The sequence below is a fragment of the Tenebrio molitor genome, chromosome 3 (genome assembly GCF_963966145.1).
Source record: "Tenebrio molitor chromosome 3, icTenMoli1.1, whole genome shotgun sequence".
Taxonomy (NCBI): Eukaryota; Metazoa; Arthropoda; class Insecta; order Coleoptera; family Tenebrionidae; genus Tenebrio; species Tenebrio molitor.
Window position 1 is genome coordinate 28,371,867 of NC_091048.1, and position 21,337 is coordinate 28,393,203.

At 38.5% G+C, this 21,337-nt stretch overlaps 1 protein-coding gene and 1 long non-coding RNA gene across 2 annotated transcripts in view; one reads left to right on the forward strand and one right to left on the reverse strand.

Annotated features, from left to right (window-relative positions):
• LOC138126274 (uncharacterized) overlaps nucleotides 1–1,533 on the forward strand; it is a 25,750-nt gene extending 24,217 nt beyond the window's left edge. The window contains exon 3 of the long non-coding RNA XR_011157728.1: nucleotides 1,111–1,533. This is a non-coding gene — a long non-coding RNA (uncharacterized lncRNA). The remainder of the gene's footprint in view (nucleotides 1–1,110) is intronic.
• LOC138126273 (homeotic protein empty spiracles-like) overlaps nucleotides 1–20,714 on the reverse strand; it is a 24,872-nt gene extending 4,158 nt beyond the window's left edge. Inside the window, exons 1-2 of the mRNA XM_069041990.1 lie at nucleotides 19,954–20,714; nucleotides 486–658 (exon numbers count right to left, since the gene is read on the reverse strand). Coding sequence (XP_068898091.1) covers nucleotides 486–658; nucleotides 19,954–20,470 — 690 coding nt within the window. The 5' untranslated portion in view covers nucleotides 20,471–20,714. The remainder of the gene's footprint in view (nucleotides 1–485; nucleotides 659–19,953) is intronic.
• Between the last annotated feature and the right edge of the window lie 623 nt (nucleotides 20,715–21,337).

The window sequence follows — 21,337 nt, forward strand, 5'->3', positions numbered from 1 at the left end:
CATCAAGTTTTTGCTATTTGAAAGACTGTGTCAAAAACTGTTTACTAACTTTGTGGAAGGCATTTGAGATTTGAAAATGCAAACACTATAAACCTCTCGCATTAAAAAACACAAAAAGAATTTGAAATGCTCATTAAACGTTCAGTTAAAACTTAATTAGAGCCAATGTAAACCGTCATAAAAGCCTACGTCGAAAAATAAATAAAAAAACAAACAAATACGATCCATAACAGCGGCGATAAACAACACAAAACTAATTTAAATTTCTTAATTTATAGGTGGAAGCAATGCACTGCAAAATCCCAACAAATCCAACTCACTGTTCATTTTTAATTAAAACCTCCTGTTTACAAACAGTCTGCGCCCGATCCGGCCGGCTCACCGTGCGACGAACTGTACCCACTCTCAAAACTAGGATCTCGCAAATAATTTTTTGATACCTGGGCGGCCCACCGTGCGACGAAGTGCACCAAGTGCTCATTTACCTGGGTCTCAGTCAGCGACAACGACTGCGCTAGCTGCTTCCTCTCGGCGCCCACCACGTAGTGGTTCTTCTCGAAGGCGTGCTCCAGCTTGAGCAGCTGCGACGGACTGAACGCCGTCCGTATTCTCTTTGGTTTCCTGAAGGGCTGCAGGAGGAAGCCCGGGATGTCCGGTCCTGTAAAACAAATTAAATTAGTGCCGATACAATCGCCCGCACTAATTATTTTCCCAAATTATTTACAAGCAACAAACGTGGTAGCCGCCACCTTTCCGCCGCAATTATCGCCTCGCATTTGCATTAATTTCAAAGTGAAATTGGCGGACATCTGGCGGCGACCGAAGCGTCCCCGAGAGGCGGCATTCGAAGATCTTATCGCAAAATATATTCCCGGTTCAAGTTCAATAAACACACACAACACATAATTATCTGTTACATATTGATTACAACACAATTATGTCATGTGGCGACTCGTTAAACTCTCCTGCTCCTAATAAAACTGTTAATTTATGGAGCGGATGATTTTTATGCGGATTTCAGGTGGACGCGGCGATAAAAACGAAAATTCCTGAATATTTACCAGAACGTATGTTAATGCGAAGCATATAAAATTTTTCCGTATTTTTCAGACAAAGAAGTTTTCGCCGAGACCGCCTGAAAGTGTTTACACAACTCCAGGAGGCATTAGGACCGCGGTGAAAGCTCCACAGTTATAAATAACGAGCACAGAGGCGGCGCGGCGCAGGACGCGGGGGTGAGTAAAAAAACAATTCGCGCTGCACTTTTTCCGGGTGTATTGTTCCGGTGGGCAGGACGGCGCGCGCCCCCGCACGGCACCTGCGACGGGTCGGTGTGCTGGGACGCGAACATTTGCGCTCGCAGCATAAAATTTGCAATTTATAGGACGGGGTGGGTGTAAAAAAAGCGTGAAAGTTATTATAAAATTACTCCCCGGATAAGATTAAATCAAACATCCTGAAACGAAAATAAAATCGGACCGGTCCCGCTGAAAAGGTTAACATAAACACGGTTTTATAAGTGCGGCGATCGTATCGCCGAAAATAATAATTACAGAAAGTTTCTTTTTCGAGAGTGGTGCGATAAAAATGAGGCGACGGCTGAAGTATTATCGCCGGAATATTCAAATCGTGACGTGATCTGGTCGTACGTCGAATATTCTAACGCGTTTCCTGCGTTTACATGGAAATGGCTTTATTAAGGAGGGAATTAAAATTAATTAGGGCGAATTTCGGACGAGGCGGAATAATTAGGAGCGGGATTGGAGAGCGCGTCAGGAGAGGTGCGGATCAATTACAAAATTAATTAAATACTTAATCGAGGAATGCGGAGTATTCGACGAAAATGCTGGACAGACGCCTTCGGATGTGAGATTTGTACGAGGAATTTCAAAGATGTTTGTGTAATTTAGACGTGAATATATGTATTTCGAAAAGGGAACGTGTAACAGTGGGGCTTGTTAATTAATCGCTTATCTAATTAATTACGGTGACGACCAAGTGAAATGTAATTAAGTTCGGAGAAGTGTACCAGAAATTGCTGTTCTAATCTGCTGAATCTTTAGTCATCGTGCAATTATCCCCGACACGTTCAATTGGAGATAAATCAGGTGGTCACGCTGGTCGTACAGTTTCTGTTCTTGCGACGAAAATAAGGAGAACGAGATAGGGATTTGCGTTTCGTTCAGTTTTTGTAAGTGACCGTTTCATTTTTGAAACTTCTCTCATAGAACTCTCTCATAGAAGTGCTAGTGAGACATTTCTTTTGTTTAGAATTCAAATTTTTCAAAATTTTGACAAACATCCATGTAATTGTGTTACTCGCTATTGAATTAAAAATAAAATTTTCAAAAAAGTACCAAACAAATTTAATTGTAAATGGGATTTTGATATTCTGCAAAAATTGTTAGTTTTTGGAGATATTTCAAAAACATCGCAAAATTAAGTAAACCTGTTTTGGCCATTTTTGAAACAGTTAAAAATGATACTAATTGTTTTGGAACGTGGTGGTACCGTTGTAAAGAAAGATTCAACTGTTTTCTGAAAATAAAATTGTTTCCTGCTGTTTTGGGACTGCTGAAATATTGCTTTGTGCACGAAAAAATCTTACATGTTTTGATTTAAAAATGATTGCTTGGTAACGATTCGAAATTTAGTGCTGTCAGAGTTTACGTTTTAAATAAACAATAAAATGGTGCAAAAGCTCCCAAATATTGGGGGACCATTTAAAAATTTTATTTTTGAGAAAACCATTCGTGTTGGGAAAAAATGGTATTAAGGTTTTCGACCACATTTTCCCTCACAAACTCAACCTGACATTCTTGGGAGACCATTACCTAACACCCTGTATATTTTCCAGTTGACAGGTTGTAAAGGATGAAAAAAAAGAAGTGGGGACGTTTTTTGGAATATGCATATAAAAAAGCTTAACAATTTGGCTTCGGTCTTGAATTTAAATAGCAAATGTATTAAATCGTCCAGTGCAGGTACCTACTAGAAGATTTATTGCTAATTAAAACAGGAAACATATGTCAAAATACTGTCTTGTGCCAAACCGGAAAAGGTAATAAATAAAACAAAGAAGTAGGGACAAAATAAGTCAAGAACAGGTGATAATGTTATGAATGAAGCGGTTAATGCCCTGAAGCGACAGATAAAAAAATAATAAAACTGCAGAATAAAAAAATTCGTGAATTAAAACGGAAAGGAAAAGTGTTTAAATTTAGATATGTGTGGTAATTGGAAAGACAAGTATTTTGCGGCAAGTGCAAATGTAAGTAAAACAAATAAGAAAAAGGGATTTTTTGAAAATATTAAAAATTTACCTAACACAAGCAGTGAAAAACTACATATGTACAGGGTGATTTTGAAAGTTGTACAGATATTTTAATCACGAGCTACTGGCTTCATGTGGAACTCGGAAAAAATGCGGTTTCCTTGTTTTAAAGCATATTTCCTATAGGTTACTTCTCATTGGCGTACATTTTATAAAATATCATATACAAGGGTGTATTTTTTAAATGTGCCGAAATTTTACCTACGAGGTTGTAGGACAACGTAGAAAACTAAAAGCAATAAAAAAAATTGTAGCTCAAAAAATAAATGTCATTTTATTTTTTGACATAGAATTTTTTAAATATTTTTTCCGAGTTCTACATGAAGCCAGTGGCTCGTGATTAAAATATCTGCACAACTTTCAAAATCACCCTGTATACAGGGAGATTTTGAAAGTTGTGCAGATATTTTAACCTACAAAAGGTAACGATTGAGCCAACAATGCATTATACAAATGTTGACATTTTTCGAAAAAAAGAGGCGAAAATTTTTCAAAAAAAGTTTGGGAGCTATTGAATTTTATTAAAAAAATGGGTCAAGAAAATCATAGTAGACTTTTTTGTTCTCATTTAATTCAAAATTAAGTCACTTTGACAATAACCTCAATCTACTTTTAAATTACAAATATCTGCAAGTTTTATGATGATTTTTGAAAAACCTGTTTTTCTGCATTTTTGTGTTAAATCATTTTTTTGAAAGTACATATCAAACTTTTAGTTCGTCTAATTTTTCAATTGTTTGCTCTAAACATTTGCTTCGACCAAAGAAAAACAGTGTTCTCCCAAATTTGTCCCAATTTTTGATTTTTACATATTTTTCAAAACAATAAAGATTTTCGAAACATATTTTTGTGTCTCGTGATGCTCCACCCTAACGTTCCAATCCCACCATCACATAAAAAAAACCATTGTGTGCGTTTTTCTCAATTAGGTACTTCAAAAGAACTGATTTTAGAACTTTTTTTTTTCAAAATTTTGATTTCGTTGAATTTTTAAGTTTTTATTATTTTCTTTAAACAAGAATGTTTTCTGAACGATATTTTTCTTAAATCAAGTAGCAACATTTTTCTTCACGTGGCGTCTCAATTTTGAGATAATTTTTGCAAACATCACATCTCCTCGTTTTACTGACGAAACATTTTTTTTTTCAAATGTGTATTTTGACGCGCTAAAGGCGAAAATCTTTTTCCATTTTCCAAATCCATCAAAAAATTTTCTTTGTCTACTTCTCGTCCTTCCAACCTCTTTTGCTTCCACTGCAAAGAACACAAATAATTTTTTGAAAATGTCAAAAGGATAATTGACATAATTAAATTCTCCTTTTGAAATCAGATACATAATTTTATTTGGCATCTCTCCAGGTGCAATTGGAAATTTTTATTTTCTTCCATCGTCAATGTTTAATTCTGCCAGCAATTCTTCTCTTCCTCGTTATTTATCATTTTTGAATAATAATTTTTTTAATTCATTTGGTTTTTAATTTTTTTGCCCGAAAAAACCTTGACTTTGGGACCCCTTGTTCTTCGTACCTCCAGACCAAATCTCGCCGAAAGGAATAACGAATTGTCTCGAAGTGTTCCTACTAAATGTTTCAACAATTTCAGGCCCACTCCGTGTCTGTTCTCCGCCTCCCGGAGTCCGTCCCTGCGCCCGGACCCGTCCCGCTCTCTCCTTAACGAAACGTGATAATAATTACCTCCGGAAAAATCCGGCGATCCGCCCAGCAATCGCAGAAACAACGCGAACGTAATATACCTCCATACGTTATTTTTACGTTGCGGCTATTTCACAAGTCAATTAGGAGTTGCGTGATAGGGGGCCATTAGGGCCTCGGAGATAGTACGATACGTACACACACAGAGAGAAACGTGTTCATTACGTGAGAAACGCGCCTAGCAACTTGAATACCATATATCGCACCTTATTATTACCGCATTATCGTCGTTAACGCCGAAAGTGCAAATAAGGCCGCGTCCAGACGGGCCGACTCGTTAACGCGTGAAGTCGCCGCTGTGGCGCTACCATCGCCTGTCACCTCTGACGGTGACTCGATTCGCCATAAAACAAATCAATAATGGAGCCATTACACGCTGCGACATTATTAATAATTACCAGCGGAAAGCTTGTAGCGCCACACCGATAACGAACAAATGAGACTCGATGAAAAACAATCGACCCACACGCCAACACTTTTGACAGTTGCGAGCGGCCATGTTCGTACCAATTCGTGTTATTAATAAGCCGGTGTAAAATAGTGCGGTGTTGATAACGCGCCGATTCTGTTGCTAAATACTCGGCCCACCTACCAGCGGTGCGCGAAATTTTATCGCCGATTTAGCATTTTGCTGGTTTATGTCGATGCCGGCTCTGATTTTCCAGCGATTTGATCGAAAACTCACCTCACTTGATACACTGTGCTTATAATAACAATGGCCGAAGTAATTGTTGCAAGCTGACACCTACGGAGTGACGCAAGTGAACCGGCGATAAATTACATTTACTGCTAAATAAGTGCCCAATAATAAAATCGATGCTTTTAGCTTGATGGCGAGAGGTGGCTTAAATCAAAATTTTATTGGACCATCGCGTTTATTCATATTTTTATTGGCCGATTAAATAAACAACGTCGTAACCCCGATCGGTAGTGACACCAAATTAATCTTCTTATGGCGTCTATTCAGCGCACTAATCCTGTCCGCGATCTCGACCGTGCGTCGATGATCTCCAACCGCGCGGAAACTCGTCGCCTCGCCCGATTTCTGTGCCGCTTCCGCGTCCCGCCCCCGAACTACTTCACCGCTCGCTTTTGTTTATCGCTTTATTGTACAGGGCCGCACTCTCGTGACGCCCTATTACGCGACGTCAACAAGCCAATAAAGCCAAAAATCCTGTCGGTTTTTTATTGGCGTCAACGGCTCAAGTCCCCTTCAGGGCCACCCTTGATCCGCTTTTTATAAATCTCGAATTCACGCTCCGTCGGATCGGGACAACGAGGCGGCCCTTTCGAAGGGCGTGCAAACTAGATTAGCTCAATTGTCACGCTCGCTCAAATTAAACAATTCAGGAGTCAATCACGCGCGCAAAAAACGCGATCCAAGATGGCGACGCCATCTGTCACCCCATAGAAATTCACCGGGCGTCAGATCGGGTGTCACAATCGCGCGCTAAGCAGGGGATTTGGATGCGCGTCGCCTATCTGGGATTTTCTAATTTCTATTGTTGGCCCACCTAGTAGCTGGGAAATAATTAAAATGTGCAATTATACAAATGAAATGGGCCGTGCCGGCAATTCCACGTAATTTATATGCGTTTCGCGCGCTTATTTGGCATTTAAAACAATCGGTGATTTTATAATGCAAAAAATCGAAACATTACTGCGATCGCGGCACCGCCGCGGCATACAGATGGCGGCGTGAGCGGAATAGAAGAGGGACGAGAGTGGCGCTCTGGGGCGACCGAGATAAGACGATATCGCGAGAGGTGAGTCACGCGATTTCGCCAGCGATTGATCGACCGTTCGATTTGTTTAAATAATAAATAATGAGTCGAGGAGTGATCGATCTAGACGTCTGTTTTGATAAGTAACTGTTTCGCCGGAGACGAACCCAACTCCGCTTTCCCACATCTGTGCCCCGATGGGGCGTCGCAAAAAGTGTCAAACTAACGGGAAAAATTATTCATTCGATTCATTGTTAATTATCAAATTGATGTAGACTTTAATGCGACCGCGCTACAAGCACCTATTAATATTCTTATACGGCTTCATTATAAATTTAATTTAAACACGACCATTAGTGTACTTCGCGATAAAATAAAATGTTCTTTAATTATAGTACCAACAGTACTGACTCCGGATAGCGGTACTAGCCTGAAAAATGATGAGAGAGGATGTCACACTGGTGACTCACAACAGAGGAATTTTGAGTCCTCCATGAAGTGCCAAAATTTGTAAAGATTTGTAGTGATGATGCCTGGTTTTAGGATTGATGAGGCCTGGTTTTGAGATGAAGTGTCTCTCTCGTGAGGCGCGAGGCAAGAGTGTAGAGCAAAAATAATAATATTTTTTTGTAAAAATAATTTAATCTGTGTCGCAGCCATTTAACACCATAACGAGGCCAAGTTAGGTACTTAAGCAAGTCGAAAGTACTTGTCGGGCTCAGCCAGCGTGGAAAAATGCAAAAAATGCGTCTCCACTCGAAGAACAACGCACTTTTCGCCATCTCGCTCGAAATGAAGGCGATAAATTTGTCAGGCCGTGACAGTTTGTCCTTCGGGGACACCTCCTGGTCAATTAAGCCTCCGTAATTAATCGAGTAAATGCACGTTGTGTCCGCTAATGGCGCTTTAAGTGGGCTCTCTGTCCTAATTCCCTGAAATTACACATTTTCCGGTGGCACTGTAATCGCTGTCTAATTGTGCGCCACCTGTCGGTCACTGTCGATGGACGCCTCGTTGGGATTCACGCCGCCCCCGGTCCGCCGGGCTGTACTTAATATTACCTAATGGTAGATGAACTTAGTTAACAAACATTTCCTGCATTCCGCAGCAGCATATTTAGTGCTGGTTTAATGGCTGTCGGATTTGAATACGGCGTGCTTTGAAACCGAAACGCCGAGTAAATAAAGTTGTGCAGGATGGAACAATTTGTAGCTATTTGTTTGTAGTTGTTTTGTGCGCAAAGCCTGCTTTACATACAAAGAATGTTGAGAACCAGTCGATCGAAGACGGTAATTGCGGCCTTAACAGATTCTACAGCAAGCCGCAATGCTTGCCCATTGTATCGATTATCCCGGCGGAGCTTTTTTCAGAACGGTCGGTATGACAGATTTCGTTAATTAAGCGCGTAAATTCGACAGGCTCGCGTTCCTAATTAATTCCGCGAGTGCGTCGTTAGGGAGATTTTCATGAGGACAAATCCATTCGCACCGGATTTTATTACATTCCAGGAGCATAAAAAACACAACAGAATATATCACCTGGACGTAATAAAGTACTTAATATATGGTCCAGTTCTATACTTTTTAATTAACAAATTAATTAGCTTCCACTGGAATTTTTATGAACACTTTAAATCAACAACGTACTTGAGCAGATTGACTGAGCTAACGAGAGTGTCTTTGTTGTCCGGCAACGGCTTAAGGTGGACGCTCACTAGCTCCAATCGTACCACAGTTTTCTAATTACCAATTAGAAAAATTATTCCAAGCGAGTTTGATACTTTGGTATTTCCTAACCATTTTTACCATTTGTTGTTAAATTATCGTCGCCATACTGTGATGAAATGAACTCACTTGCTTTCAGTAGTTATTTGCAATATGTGATGTACTTTGATTTAGAAGCGGGAAGTTTATACGCACGAGCGCAGCTAGTATTGTAATCCTACACCTAAAACAAATGTTTTGTACGCAAGTTACATACATAATTTTTTGCAAGATCGTTGTCTATCTACTATGTACTGCATCGCTCCAACTAATAAAGCACTCGGCTTTGCCTCGTGCCTGAAACCCAATTTGAATCCGTTTTGTCCGAAATTGTTCTAAACATTTTTAAAATGCATTTGAGAGTGTCGTACTCGTCTTGGCCAACTTGCATAATTTTTGTAAAATGTTTAACAATTTAATGTTTACGGCGTGACTTCCTTCGTACTTTATTACACCGGTCGAGAGTTTCTCGCTGTTAGCGTTTTATGAAAAAGTGTATAATTTAGGACTAATGACTCAGGAAAACGATTAGGTCACGAGAGCCGAGAAAATACAGATTACGTCGGAAGTAGGCTTGCATAAATTTAAAAAAATTATACGAAATTAAGTCAAATTCGGCGAAGATTTCTGCACGAACAAATCAAAATTAATTCCAGCCAATTTATCATCCTGCAAATTGTTTGTTTTGTTTTGTAATGAGCTTCGGGAAATTAAAAATGACAAAACTTATGTTTCGTATCGATTCGGCTCAAATGCGGAAACTAAAATAGGGAAACGGTGAACTAAAAATATTGCCAGGAGAGACCTAAAAAATAGTTAGGTATTTGTGTATCAGGCCAAAATGTGCATCTTTTTTGTCCGAGTATGAGTCTTCTGGCCGAGGCGCAGCCGAGGACAAGACACTTTTTGGCAGAGGCGCACATTAAATTTTTTAGGCGACCGCAGGAACTAAAAAGCAAATACATCATTGGAAAAATTACAAATTTATTTTGAAAATTTTATTAATATCTAAATATTAACAATTTTTTTATAGTATTTGTTATCAGCTTGCCAACAAAACTAGAAATTTACTATTTGCAATACAATTAGTTATTTATCGGTTTTGTCGGTTTCGCAGACCAACAGATGGCGCCGCGGTCAGCGTCCGAAAAACTGCGTCCGAAAAAGAGTTACTTTTCATCCGTTTGTGAGTGCGTAAAATCACCGTTTTCATTAAGGATGCCTAAAATTATTTTTGTTAAATAGGAAGCTTTTCTTTTTTTTTGCCCCTTGTTTTTTCTTTATATGCGTTTATATTTTTCGATATAAAAACCGGATTGATTTTCCGATTATTGCCAATGTTTTACGTAAGAGCTCTCCTAAAACGGTCTAACACAATTACGTGGCAAACGGTAAAGCTTTTAACACTTCGACACTAAAGACGATGTTGAAGAAATTTTATGTGAAGCAATAAAACTGACTAACATTGAAAACAAGTCAAATCGAGTTTATTTAATGTCATTTTCTCTCGGTGTTGCTGTACGCAGGAAGCGGCAAGATGTCCCTGCGAATCGCGCAGCAGCCTAACAATTATCGTGTTGAAAATTGTCTGAGAAATGTTGCATCAAGATAAAATGACGAAGCGAACTGTGAAATATTTTCCTCATTAAGGCGTCAGTTTTATTGAGGAAGTGACCTGACAGTCGGAGACGAATGTCAGACAAAGACGGCGGTGCAATCCGCACTCGTTGATTTATTAATTTACGTTTAATTGAACGTGAAGAATAACAATCAAAAATGGTAATCGGCTGCGACAGGAGCGATTCGATAGTTGAAATTTAGCCACAGCACTAAATTTTAATCCCCGGTCCTTAATCTGCTATTACTCACAACGTAATAACTAATAATTGAGAAATTGCTATAAATTACGACCCATTAATTTTTTTTTGTCTCAAAACTGCGCTCGCATACCTACAACTAATTATAAATTTAATACCACAATTGTTTTTTGCCTTACCATTAACTCCAATCGAAACTCGATCACTCCATAATTAGATTAACTAATTAATTGACGCGTTAATTTGAATTTGCCGCTAGGAAAAAAAGCGACAGGTGTGTGTCCCACGCCGCAAATCGGCGAATGGACCAAACGTCCCGATCCCAGAACCACCCAATTCCGATGGGTCACGGTTTGTTTACTTTTAATTAAAATTAAGATCGTTTTAATAAAATGACGCTCCAATTAAACGGGCGATTTGACAAAACGCGATAATTTTCGAAAACAATCGAACGCCGGGTTACCGACACTCCTTCCCTAAATAAATTAGCCAAATGAGCGTGCACTTCGAAAACAATCGAACATCATCAGAGCGACAATGGACGCCTAATTTTGACAGCGTATTGTCGTTAAACAATCGGACTTGGACAAATTTGGCGTATTTTGATATCGACGCGGGGGCAGGAAAATGTGTTTGACGTTGCGATTTAAAAAAATTTGACAGGTGACAGCTAAAGTGAAGTTGAACATGGAATCCGGGTGGCGGTCAGTGCTGCCACACGAAAATTAAAAATTAAAAACTAACTGGACCTGTAGCCAACTTAACGATTTAAATATTTTGATGTTTAGAGAAAATAAAATATTTTTTGTAAATATACAGTGTGTATTAAAAATGATGCATAATATTTATGTCACGTGAATCTATGTTGAATACTAAACTAAAAATTCTAATTCGAATTTGTTGTCTGACGAATATTTTTTAAATTATTATTATTATCAAAATGACATTAATGATCCTTGTTACTTTCTGACTTTACTCAAGTTCCAAAAATCACTCTAGCTTAGTTGCAATAGCTTCAAAATTTATGAACAGCAAAAACTTTGCCTATTTAAAAATGAAAAATTACAAATAGGTACAATAATCACAACGGTAAAATTAGTGTTGGAATATTTATTTTACTTATTGAATTTGTGTTATTGGTGCTATTTACATGTATTTTTCCATTACAATCGAAGCAAATTGCTTGTATTTCAACACAGAATGATGTGATGTAAATATTAGGCGCCATTTTTAATACACCCTGTATATGTGGATAAGCTAAGCTTGTCGACGTTTAGTTACAAAATAAAAATTCCTAATCTTGTAGCCAACTTAATAATTTAAATGTTTCAAAATTAACACACAAAAATCTAGTGTGTTGTTGGTATTCAAATGACACATATTTGTTTTAAGCTTGTAGCCAACTTAACAAAAAAAAATATTTTAGTGTTTGCAAAAATGTCAGTTTCATTTTGTTGTTTTTACGTTTGGTGTTGGGTTCACAAGAAATTTGTACAAGCTAAAAGTGTAAACTTCATTTGTTTCAAATGTGTCGAAATGACATATGGCATGCGCGCGTAAGCATCAGCACCGCCCTCTATGGTGCAATATTCAAAGCCGAAATGATTGTTTCGTTCTTCTGGGGATCAGCACATCAACACCGAAGGATATGAAATATTTGCGGTAATTCCCCGCGTCAATTATCCATAATTGCCCCCCTCATCGCTTAAGCAAACAGATAATGAAGATGTGGCGATAAGCGAAATCCCACGGTCGAGCCGCCGCGAAAAAGATGCGAAATTTCGGAGGATCCGCCGCCGATCGGCGGCAGCTCAAGACCGTTTAATAGCGTCCGCCTTGGGCCGAAAAACGGCCACTTCCCCGCCGCTAATTACGTCCAAGTCGCGCCATTACACATGCGAGAGAGCAATCTAACATGTAAATGTATCCTTAGAAGCTCACAGTAAATTAGGCACGCAGGAAAAAGGAGCAGGCGAACGCCTCGTCCCGAATTATGATAATTTGTGAACGTATTAAGAGGTGCCTTTTTCGGGGGGGAAACGGAGATAGCGATCGTGAAATACCTTGAACCGCGGTAATTATTTACACATTAGCAGCGCCGCCGTAATTACATCTAGGAGCTGCACCACTGTTATTATGTTTAAGACTTGAAATTAATACTTTAATAGCGTAATTGCTCGCCAGCTCGAAAAAGCCCTAATTACCGCGAGCCGACTCCGAGGTTTGCCATGCAAATGCCAATTCGCTCTCGTCGTGATGCAAGAGACGCTTTTTGTCGCCACCCGGAAACGTTGCGCTCGGGCGCCGCCGCCGCCACCGGACCCCCGATCGAATTCGGTTCGGACACGGATCGCTGATTATTGGTTTCGTTGGAGCCGGAGTTGTGGATTTTGATGGAAACGTGCAACCTGTAATTAGCCAGATCGGTCGTTTACGACGTGGTCAAGGGGCGGCTGCCGGGGGGCGGGGCTCACAAATTTCTCTACATTTTGGAAATTTCCAAACGAACTCACTTTTCAACTCAACTGGGAAACCTAGAAATAAAACCTTTCAACTTCAACTGGATGCGTTTTGGAAATATCCAACGTTCTCGTTTTCGCTGGAATTTTCCAACTCAACTGGGAACTCTACAAAGCAATCGTGTCAACTTCAACTGGCATAATTTCGCTGGAATTTTCTTGAGAAACAGATTGAGACCAACTACACTGGCCAAGTTTCAAGTGAAAACTGTCAACTGCAATAAGTAAAGTTTTGGTGCGTTTTGGAAATTTCCAACATCCCTTGTTTGGTGAGATTTATCGTTGAAATGTTGTCAAGTGATGCGCGTTAAAACTAAATAAATTTGAATCTATAAATCAAACGTCAGCTGGAAATTAAATATGTATTGGAAAAACGCTTCCTGCATGTTTTATGCAAATGAAGAGTATAATTAAGGCTGGAATTGTCGACAATTTGCTCTTTACCGCAATTAACTTAATTAACTGCAGAAATACAAATTTACTTTGCACTTTGCTTTCATAACAAATACACGATGTAAATAGCTACGAAACAAGTTAACAATATCGTGATCGGTAAAAAATGTTTTTCTATTAGCAGTTTCAAGAAAAAAATTCTATTCATTATGGAAGTGCATTTAATGTATAATTTATGTCCTTACTTATTAACATTTGTGTTATGTCATTCAGTGCACTTAAAAGAGTCAAAGTAGAATTTGTTTGAAATTTTTTTCTGAAATATTGAAAATAACGGAAATCAGGAATTTTGAGAACTGTACAAATTAGGTGTAAAAAAAGAAGAAGAAAGCAAAGAAATGGAAGAGGTAAATTTCAGTGTACAGACCTACGTAGCTAGCAAAAAATAATAAATAAATCTCCAATAAATGTATGCAAAATAATTTTAAATATACATACAGTGTGGTTCGAAAAATGCACCCTGTTGAAAAAAGAACTACTTATGTAGTGCGTGTAATTACTGCAAGATAATGCAATAGTATAAAAAATAAAAAACTATCGACCTCAAATGTTTTTTAAGTCTCAAATTCTTGAAACACGTATTTTACAAAAAAAAGTACCCATAGAAAATAGAAATGAAGGGAAATTCTATAACTTTGAAAAAATTAAAGAATCTGTAGACTATTTATGTTAAAAATACATAAACGAAAAAAGAAATAAATCATACAATACATTTTTCAAAATATTTCAAATACTTACACCGGGTGAGTGAAGTTTTACCGCCCGCACGATTAACCCTATTAAAAAATTAGTAAAAATTACGAAACTTTAGGGTTACATTCCCTTGATATAAGACTTAAAATGTGTGTAATCAATTTTCCCTTATCACTTAATTCAGTCATAAAATTTAAAAAATCGATTTTGAGTAAAAAAAATGTTTTTTTCGTACACGCTCATAATTCACAATTAATTCAAAGAACACATTTATGAAATTCGCATCAAAAGATAATTATTCGTTTTTGAATTATTCCAATTTTAACATTAAGAGCGAAAAATGACCAAGTTTTACAACTGCAGTGCCATAAATAAATATCTCATTGTTGGGAAACATCTGTTGACAACTTTTCTAGTAATTCTTAAACCCCTAAAAGGTACTGTAAACAACCCACGTCAACTTCTTTTGTGGAATTGCCCAATTTAATAATAAATCATAGCTAAATTTTGCACTTTAATATCAAATCCCATTTATTTCAAAAACCGGTGATGTTTTCATGATTTGAATGACACCAAATTTTTCCTAAATGTTTGAAAAGACTCTCATTGAAAAATTATGTAAATTAATGTAGCGGTTATTGAATTAAAACAAAATCTTTACCTGTTTCATTAAAATTTTGAAATTTTTACACTGTTCTACAGTGATACACAATCATTCCTGAATTTTTTGAGAATTTTAAATTGATAAGAAGTGGGCGTTTTCGGTCGGGCGGTAAAACTTCACTCACCCGGTACAGTGTGGAAATTAGAAAAAATATAATACCGAAGGAAATAAATTTAAAAAAAATGGTTTCAAATATGTCTAAGGTGTGAATGCATCAAAAAGAAATTCTGCTTAAAAAAATTTAGAAAAATAGGAGAATATAAACATCGTTCATGTTGTTTTGGCATAATGAGAGGCCATGATTTATTTTTTTAAAGTTGGACACACTGTTTGATTTCCGTCATTAAAGTGCCTGACATGCCTATCAAAATAACATGGTGCTGAATTTCCTGCGCTATCTGAGTATTCTTCTATTGCAAACTAGTAAAACTGACAACAATGGACTAGACATTGACGCTATTTATAACCTCACTTAAAAAAACATAACCGAATTCAACAGACAACTTTACTACAAAATTAGGTAAATGCAAAATTTCCATGGCCTCCCATTTTGCCAAAACAACGTGAATGCGTTTTAAGTAGTATTAATTTTTGAAAATTATAAAAATTATTCTGATTTACCACATAAGTAAATGAGTTGAAAATTTTTGACAAATGACGTTGGTAACTAACTACCCTGATATTCTGGTATATCCCTAATTAGTGCTACCACAACCCAGAACAAAAAAAAGATGGTTGTCTCTTGTGCATTTTGTTTGTCTTATTATTACATATTATTATTATATTGAATAGGTATAATTTAAATAAACGTACTTGTCCTCAATAGAGAAATCGAGAAGTGATTCTTGAGGAGTTAAATTGTTTAATAAAAGACTCTAGTGACAGTTAACAATGACAATGACTCTCTACTCAGGTTCAGTGCTGCCACACATTTGCATAAAAATGTCGTTTTTCATTCTTAAGCAGAGCTGCCCAGTACAAATTAAAATTTGTACCTATCGAATCTATATTTTTATGTTTGACGATGTTCAGTTACAAAGTAAAAATTCCCAAGCTACGAACATAAAGACTTTTCGAGATTCACACAAAACATCTTTTTTCTTTCACCTTTTTTTTGACAATTATAGATTCATAACAATCTTACATTTCACAATTTTATTATGTTTTGACATTTGAATTTTTTTAAGTTTAAGTAAACTTTGACCTCTCCCACGTTGCCAAAAATCGTACCTTTAACGCAATTGGACTTTTCATTTTTTAATAATTCCATTTTCCGCATTTCATAGCACATTTTTAATTTCACCCTGTATATGGCTATAGGAGGTAAAAGATGAGAACAAATAAATTATAAAATCCAGTAGCCGAATTTCATCGCCTTTTGGTCCCACCAAATCATTTGTTTTTTTTGCCTAAGTAAAATACCATTTGTTCCAAACTCCCGTCTCAAACGAAATAATAGTTCATCAAAACAAATTGAGCCTTTTCTATTGGACTCGAAATTTGTGACTCTAAAAATGTATTTCCTTCGCATTTTCCAAAATTTCGTCTCGACTCTTCTCAGCTCTCCATGTCCTGGGAAAATGTGTCGAGGACTCGACGCTCCCCGCGTTTCTCGAACAATAACTCCTCGCAATGTCACGTCGGACCACGTCAAAAAATAAAATATCTGACCCACATTTTGATTAATGCAGTCCTCAAATTAAGCAACAAACGAGCTAATTAAATGTTTACTCGGAAAGCGAGTCTCATTATTCAAATGCGGCTAGCTTGGACGAATCACGTCGTTGCATTGGTTGGTGTGCGTTTAAAAAATCTAATTTAATGCCACTTCCGGCACAACCGCGACCGCACGTCATATCGCCGCTAAAATATTCAAGAATTTCGTTTCTGTTCGGAATTAGCATAACTGCTGGAATTCGACATTCTTATGTAAACGCGACCGGCCATTTTGGATTGGGACGGGTGGGAGAGGCACCACCCTGTATATAGACGCTTCTGATTCTAACATTTCAACGAAAAATGCTCCTTCAGGTTTCCTCGTATGTGGTCAAAGTCGTAAACAGTGCTAGCTTCTTGCGCTAAGACATAACACGAATAAACAAAGAAGTCGCGGAGGTCAATGGATTTTTTTTCGAGAGAATAAATCTCGACAAATCTTGTACATTACATTACGCGAGACGCGACGTTGTTTTGTGAATTTTTATTGTTGGCAGGATTGGTAACGTTTCTTGTTCTTCTTTCGCATTAATTGCCGGCTTACAAGACCATAACGCGGATAGGGAAGACACATCAGAAACATAAAAAACGATCATAAAAATTTCAAGTTCGGCGGAGCGAGGATAAAAATAAATAAATTGCGAATAAATCAAAATGTATGCGAAAACACGTTTAATGCGCAAAACAACACGGCGATAAGTGGCGGCGAGGAAATTTTATCCCCTGTATAACAAGCTGTTTTGGGTCGCACCTGTGTATGCTAATCGGAGGCAATTTAAAAGTCGAAGACTTCCGGGGGGTTTAAAGAGGAGGCATGTGCTGGCGAATTTTTAAAATCACCCTGTACGAGCAGAAAAATAAAAAAATAAGGGGAACATTTCAAACTGGATAAAAATGTATTGCAAAGTGTGTACACAGTGTGGAAACAATAAAATTAAAGAGACATGACAAATAAGGCTCAAGTGACAATTTGAAAAATAATTTCAAATATACAGTGTGAAATCTAGGCCGAAAAAAATAGAGAAACGTAGGAAATTGATTTTGATTTTCTTTTTTCAAAAGCTCTCCAAATTTGGAAAATATTGATATGATATTTCATGCATTCAAATTTGTAGTGTCTAAAGCACATAAAGAATGAACATTTGAAATAATTATTTTTTTTTTAATTTTTAAAAATTGGAATTTATGTTGACAGGAATTTAAAAAAATTCTTTTTGTGTAAAAAACGTGCAACGCAAGAAAATAAAGAATAAAAGAAGAGTTCTTTGTATCTTTGACCATAAATGAAGTCCTTACCCTGATGACCATTTTGGAATTTGTTTAAAAATACAAAACATTTTTACAAAAAATTTGCAAATGCAGATGACCCTAATTTGCCACAGACTGAGATGAAAATCCCATTTTTGGTGACAGTTTAATAAACACAACACAATTTTTTTGACATTTCGGAATGTCATTTTTGGACAAATGAGATTGCCGGTTACAAACTGACCAATCAGCGATGCCGAATGTTTTAACATTTCCACATTTCTTTTTTCCAACTGCCCAAGAAGATTGTAGTCCTGAATGAGCCGGAGATTTGATTTTTGAGCAGCGAATTTGTTTGATAAAACACTTAAATGACATTTGATTTTCTACTCACGCTCAGTGCTGCCACACATTTGCATAAAAATGTCTCTGTTTACTAACGGAAAAAGAAATCGTGATGAGTTTTTATCTTAAGCAAAGTTACCCGGCAGAAATTAAAATTTGCATTAACGCACTAGGGCGCACTCGAAAAGAAAAGTACGCATCACGTGGTGTCCAGTTTAATGCGTTGTGATGTGAATTGTAGGACCGCCCATGTATTTCTTGATTTAAGCCAACTTAAGGAGTTAAATACATATTTCAAAATGAGTACAAAAGATCTCTTCTTTCACACTTTATTTTAATTCCCAGAAAAGGACAAAAAATCAAATTTCAAACAACAAGTTTTCTCAAGAACAGTTCAAATATGCAGATTTAGAATCTTGTGAAAAATAAACTCTATTTTAAAAAGTAAAAACAGAACTCGCAAAAAAACAGAGAAATTGAGTTCGTCCTTTTTCTCATATTTTTTACAAAATTTAATTTCTTATTTTGCACGTTTAGTAAATATGTAAAAAAAAACTGTTTGGAATAATATTGATTTATGACTATTAATCAAACGGACAGCTAAATGTCAGTAAAAAATTCCAAACAGAAACCTTCATTTCGACGCTTAATTTTTTACCAAAACTGACACCAACTTCACCTCCAAAATGATCGTTTTGTTTTGCCATAAATTTTTATTGCTTACAACTTTTTCCACGCAAAAAACTGGCATCGTGCGAAATGACCAGCAATCACGTGACACATTTTTAAATAACTAACGAAAAGGTTGACACATATAGCGCGCCAAAAAAGTACAACACGCGACCTACAAAAATAGCGCCACAAAAAGTGGTTGACATGTCTGGGGCGAATTCGGCGGTTATAATTAACAAATTAAAAGGAAAAAACTGTGTAACATTAAAAACAACAACTTGACAACTTGATACGCTTTTTACAGCTTGTATAATTTAGTAAATTTGCAAGCAAAACCGGCGCGTCGAAACGACGGGAGAACTGATGACATCATCAGTATCTCTATTGTATGATGGTTGTGTTGCGGTTTACAAATGGTAGAGTAATAACCAATTACCAACCCGATTCATCAACGCTGTACTCGACAAAAGCGACCTGACAATTACATTAAACGGTTGATATTAAGATTTTTTTACACGTCCTGAACAAAAGCGATTAAAACGTTAATTAATCTCGCCACATGATAGAGCAATTTCGGGTCGGTTTTGAGAACGCTCCCCTACGCATCCACCCAGATGTCAAAAATATCTCGTTCTACATCGCACAACTTCATTATATGGGCGGAACAAATTGCTCGCCCTTGTTAAGGGCTGAATTACACTCATCGCTTTCGGGGAAAAATTAGGCCTACAGGGTCGTAAATCGTCCGAACGATCAACGACGTTCCGTCGGCGTGGCAGGGGAGACCGACCCAAAAACGCACATTCCTCGAAAATCACTCTTGATGTCGAAAAAAGCGGGTTTAGATCGGGGTCAAGTGCGGCAAAAATAGTAAAAGTTGAGAAATGCAAAACGAGAAACTTGATTCGGATAGGGGCGGGAAACATCTGAATGTGGCAGATGTGGAGTGGATTGATTAAATGTGCTCAGAATTTGCACCCCCAAGCCTAGTCTAGTAATATTTGTTGTTGTTTTTAACACTAAAAGTGGAACGATAGTTTTATGGGGTTTATTTTTAAAAGAGGCGTCACGCAGTGCTCTCCTTGCGTGCCTCTTCTTAATGCGACGCTAGAATCATGCATGAGTATTCAGAGCAGTGTCGTGGTGATTCAATAAAAGTCTTGGTTCTTCGGCCATAAACATTTAAAGTATCTCTTAAAATGTATTGCAAAAATATACACCGTGAGCGTTCTAATTTTGTGTTGTTGTGGCGTTTAGTTGTCGTATTTTATCGGTAATAAAATAGAGCGTTACCTCCTGGGAACCTGTGGGGGAAGATCCGTCCGTGCCTGGAGAGCAGCCAGGGGTAGAGGGGGTAGCTGTCGCGGGGCTGGTGCGTGGCGAGCGGCGACGGCTGCGGGAATCCGTGCTGTCCGGAGGTGAGCGCCGCCGCCAGCGCGGCCCCCTGGAAGTGCGCCGCCAGCGCGAAGGGATGCTGCTGGTGGTTGTGCACCATCTCTGGCTGCAGGAATCCGTTCTTGGGCACCAGGTTGGGGTCGTAGGTGGGGCTGGGTCGGACGAGCGTGTGCGCCGGGATGCCGGGCACCATGATGGGCGGTTTGGGCGACGGCGGCGGCGAGCGTTGCGGCGACCCGTTCAGCCGGTTGTCGGCGTCGCTGGACGGCGACAGCGGCGCCGAGCCCTCCGAGTAGTGGACGGGCGACTGCTGGGGGCTGCTCTGGCCGCCACCGCCGACGATCGAGTCGATCGAGAAGCCGATCTTGGGCTTCGAAGGCACTGCCACGATCGGGGTCGGTGCCAAAGGCATCATGGTTGGCCGACGGTCTCTTCACAAGCCCATCGTCTCCGCGTTCCGTCGGCAAAACTCGCACAGGCACAGCATGTCTCAAAGCACCACACCGACACCGACACCGACGACACCGACCACTCAATTACTCGACATGGGCGACAACTGGCGAAATACCATCGTAATTACGTGATTGGTAGGTGGCAAAATACTCTTACTTAGCACTAAAAGTGCGTGCTACCGACACCGAACCTCTTCAGCTAATAAACTCGCCTAACCACTCGACGAGAGCCTCCAGGAGGGGGGCAGATTAAATGGTATTACCCCGAGAGTGGGAGACTCCTCTGCTGCCATTGGTCCGCACGCTCAAACCCTCGCGCAATAATGACACGACACCATTGGTCCGTACCGGCAATACAAATGGAATTACAACTCGACGCCCCGCCCATTATTTTCACTCCGAAAAACTCGTTTAGTTGGGTAAATGCTCGGATATTACACTTATGGCATGGGCACTTTTTAAACAAACAGGTTGGCGACTGTACTTAAACGGTTTTTTACGGATCGAGACGGCCGGTTGACATTTACAACCTTTCTTTTTTTTTAAATGGTTTAATTAGAATCGTAGGACCGCCTTCTCCTGCGCACGCACTCGCATAGGCGTGGCCCCGCTCTAAACTTGTCTAAATTCCTAATTAGACATCATACACACTATTTTATTGACGCGTCTTGTACACCCCTCGTTTTGATTAATTGACCGCAACTTCACCCGAATCGTCGCAATCTTCGCAAGACTTTTCCGCATTTTCCCCGACTTCTAATTACAAATTAATTGGTCGAGTAATTATATTAATTCAGTCCGATTACAAATTACCAGCCCAATTCAATTAT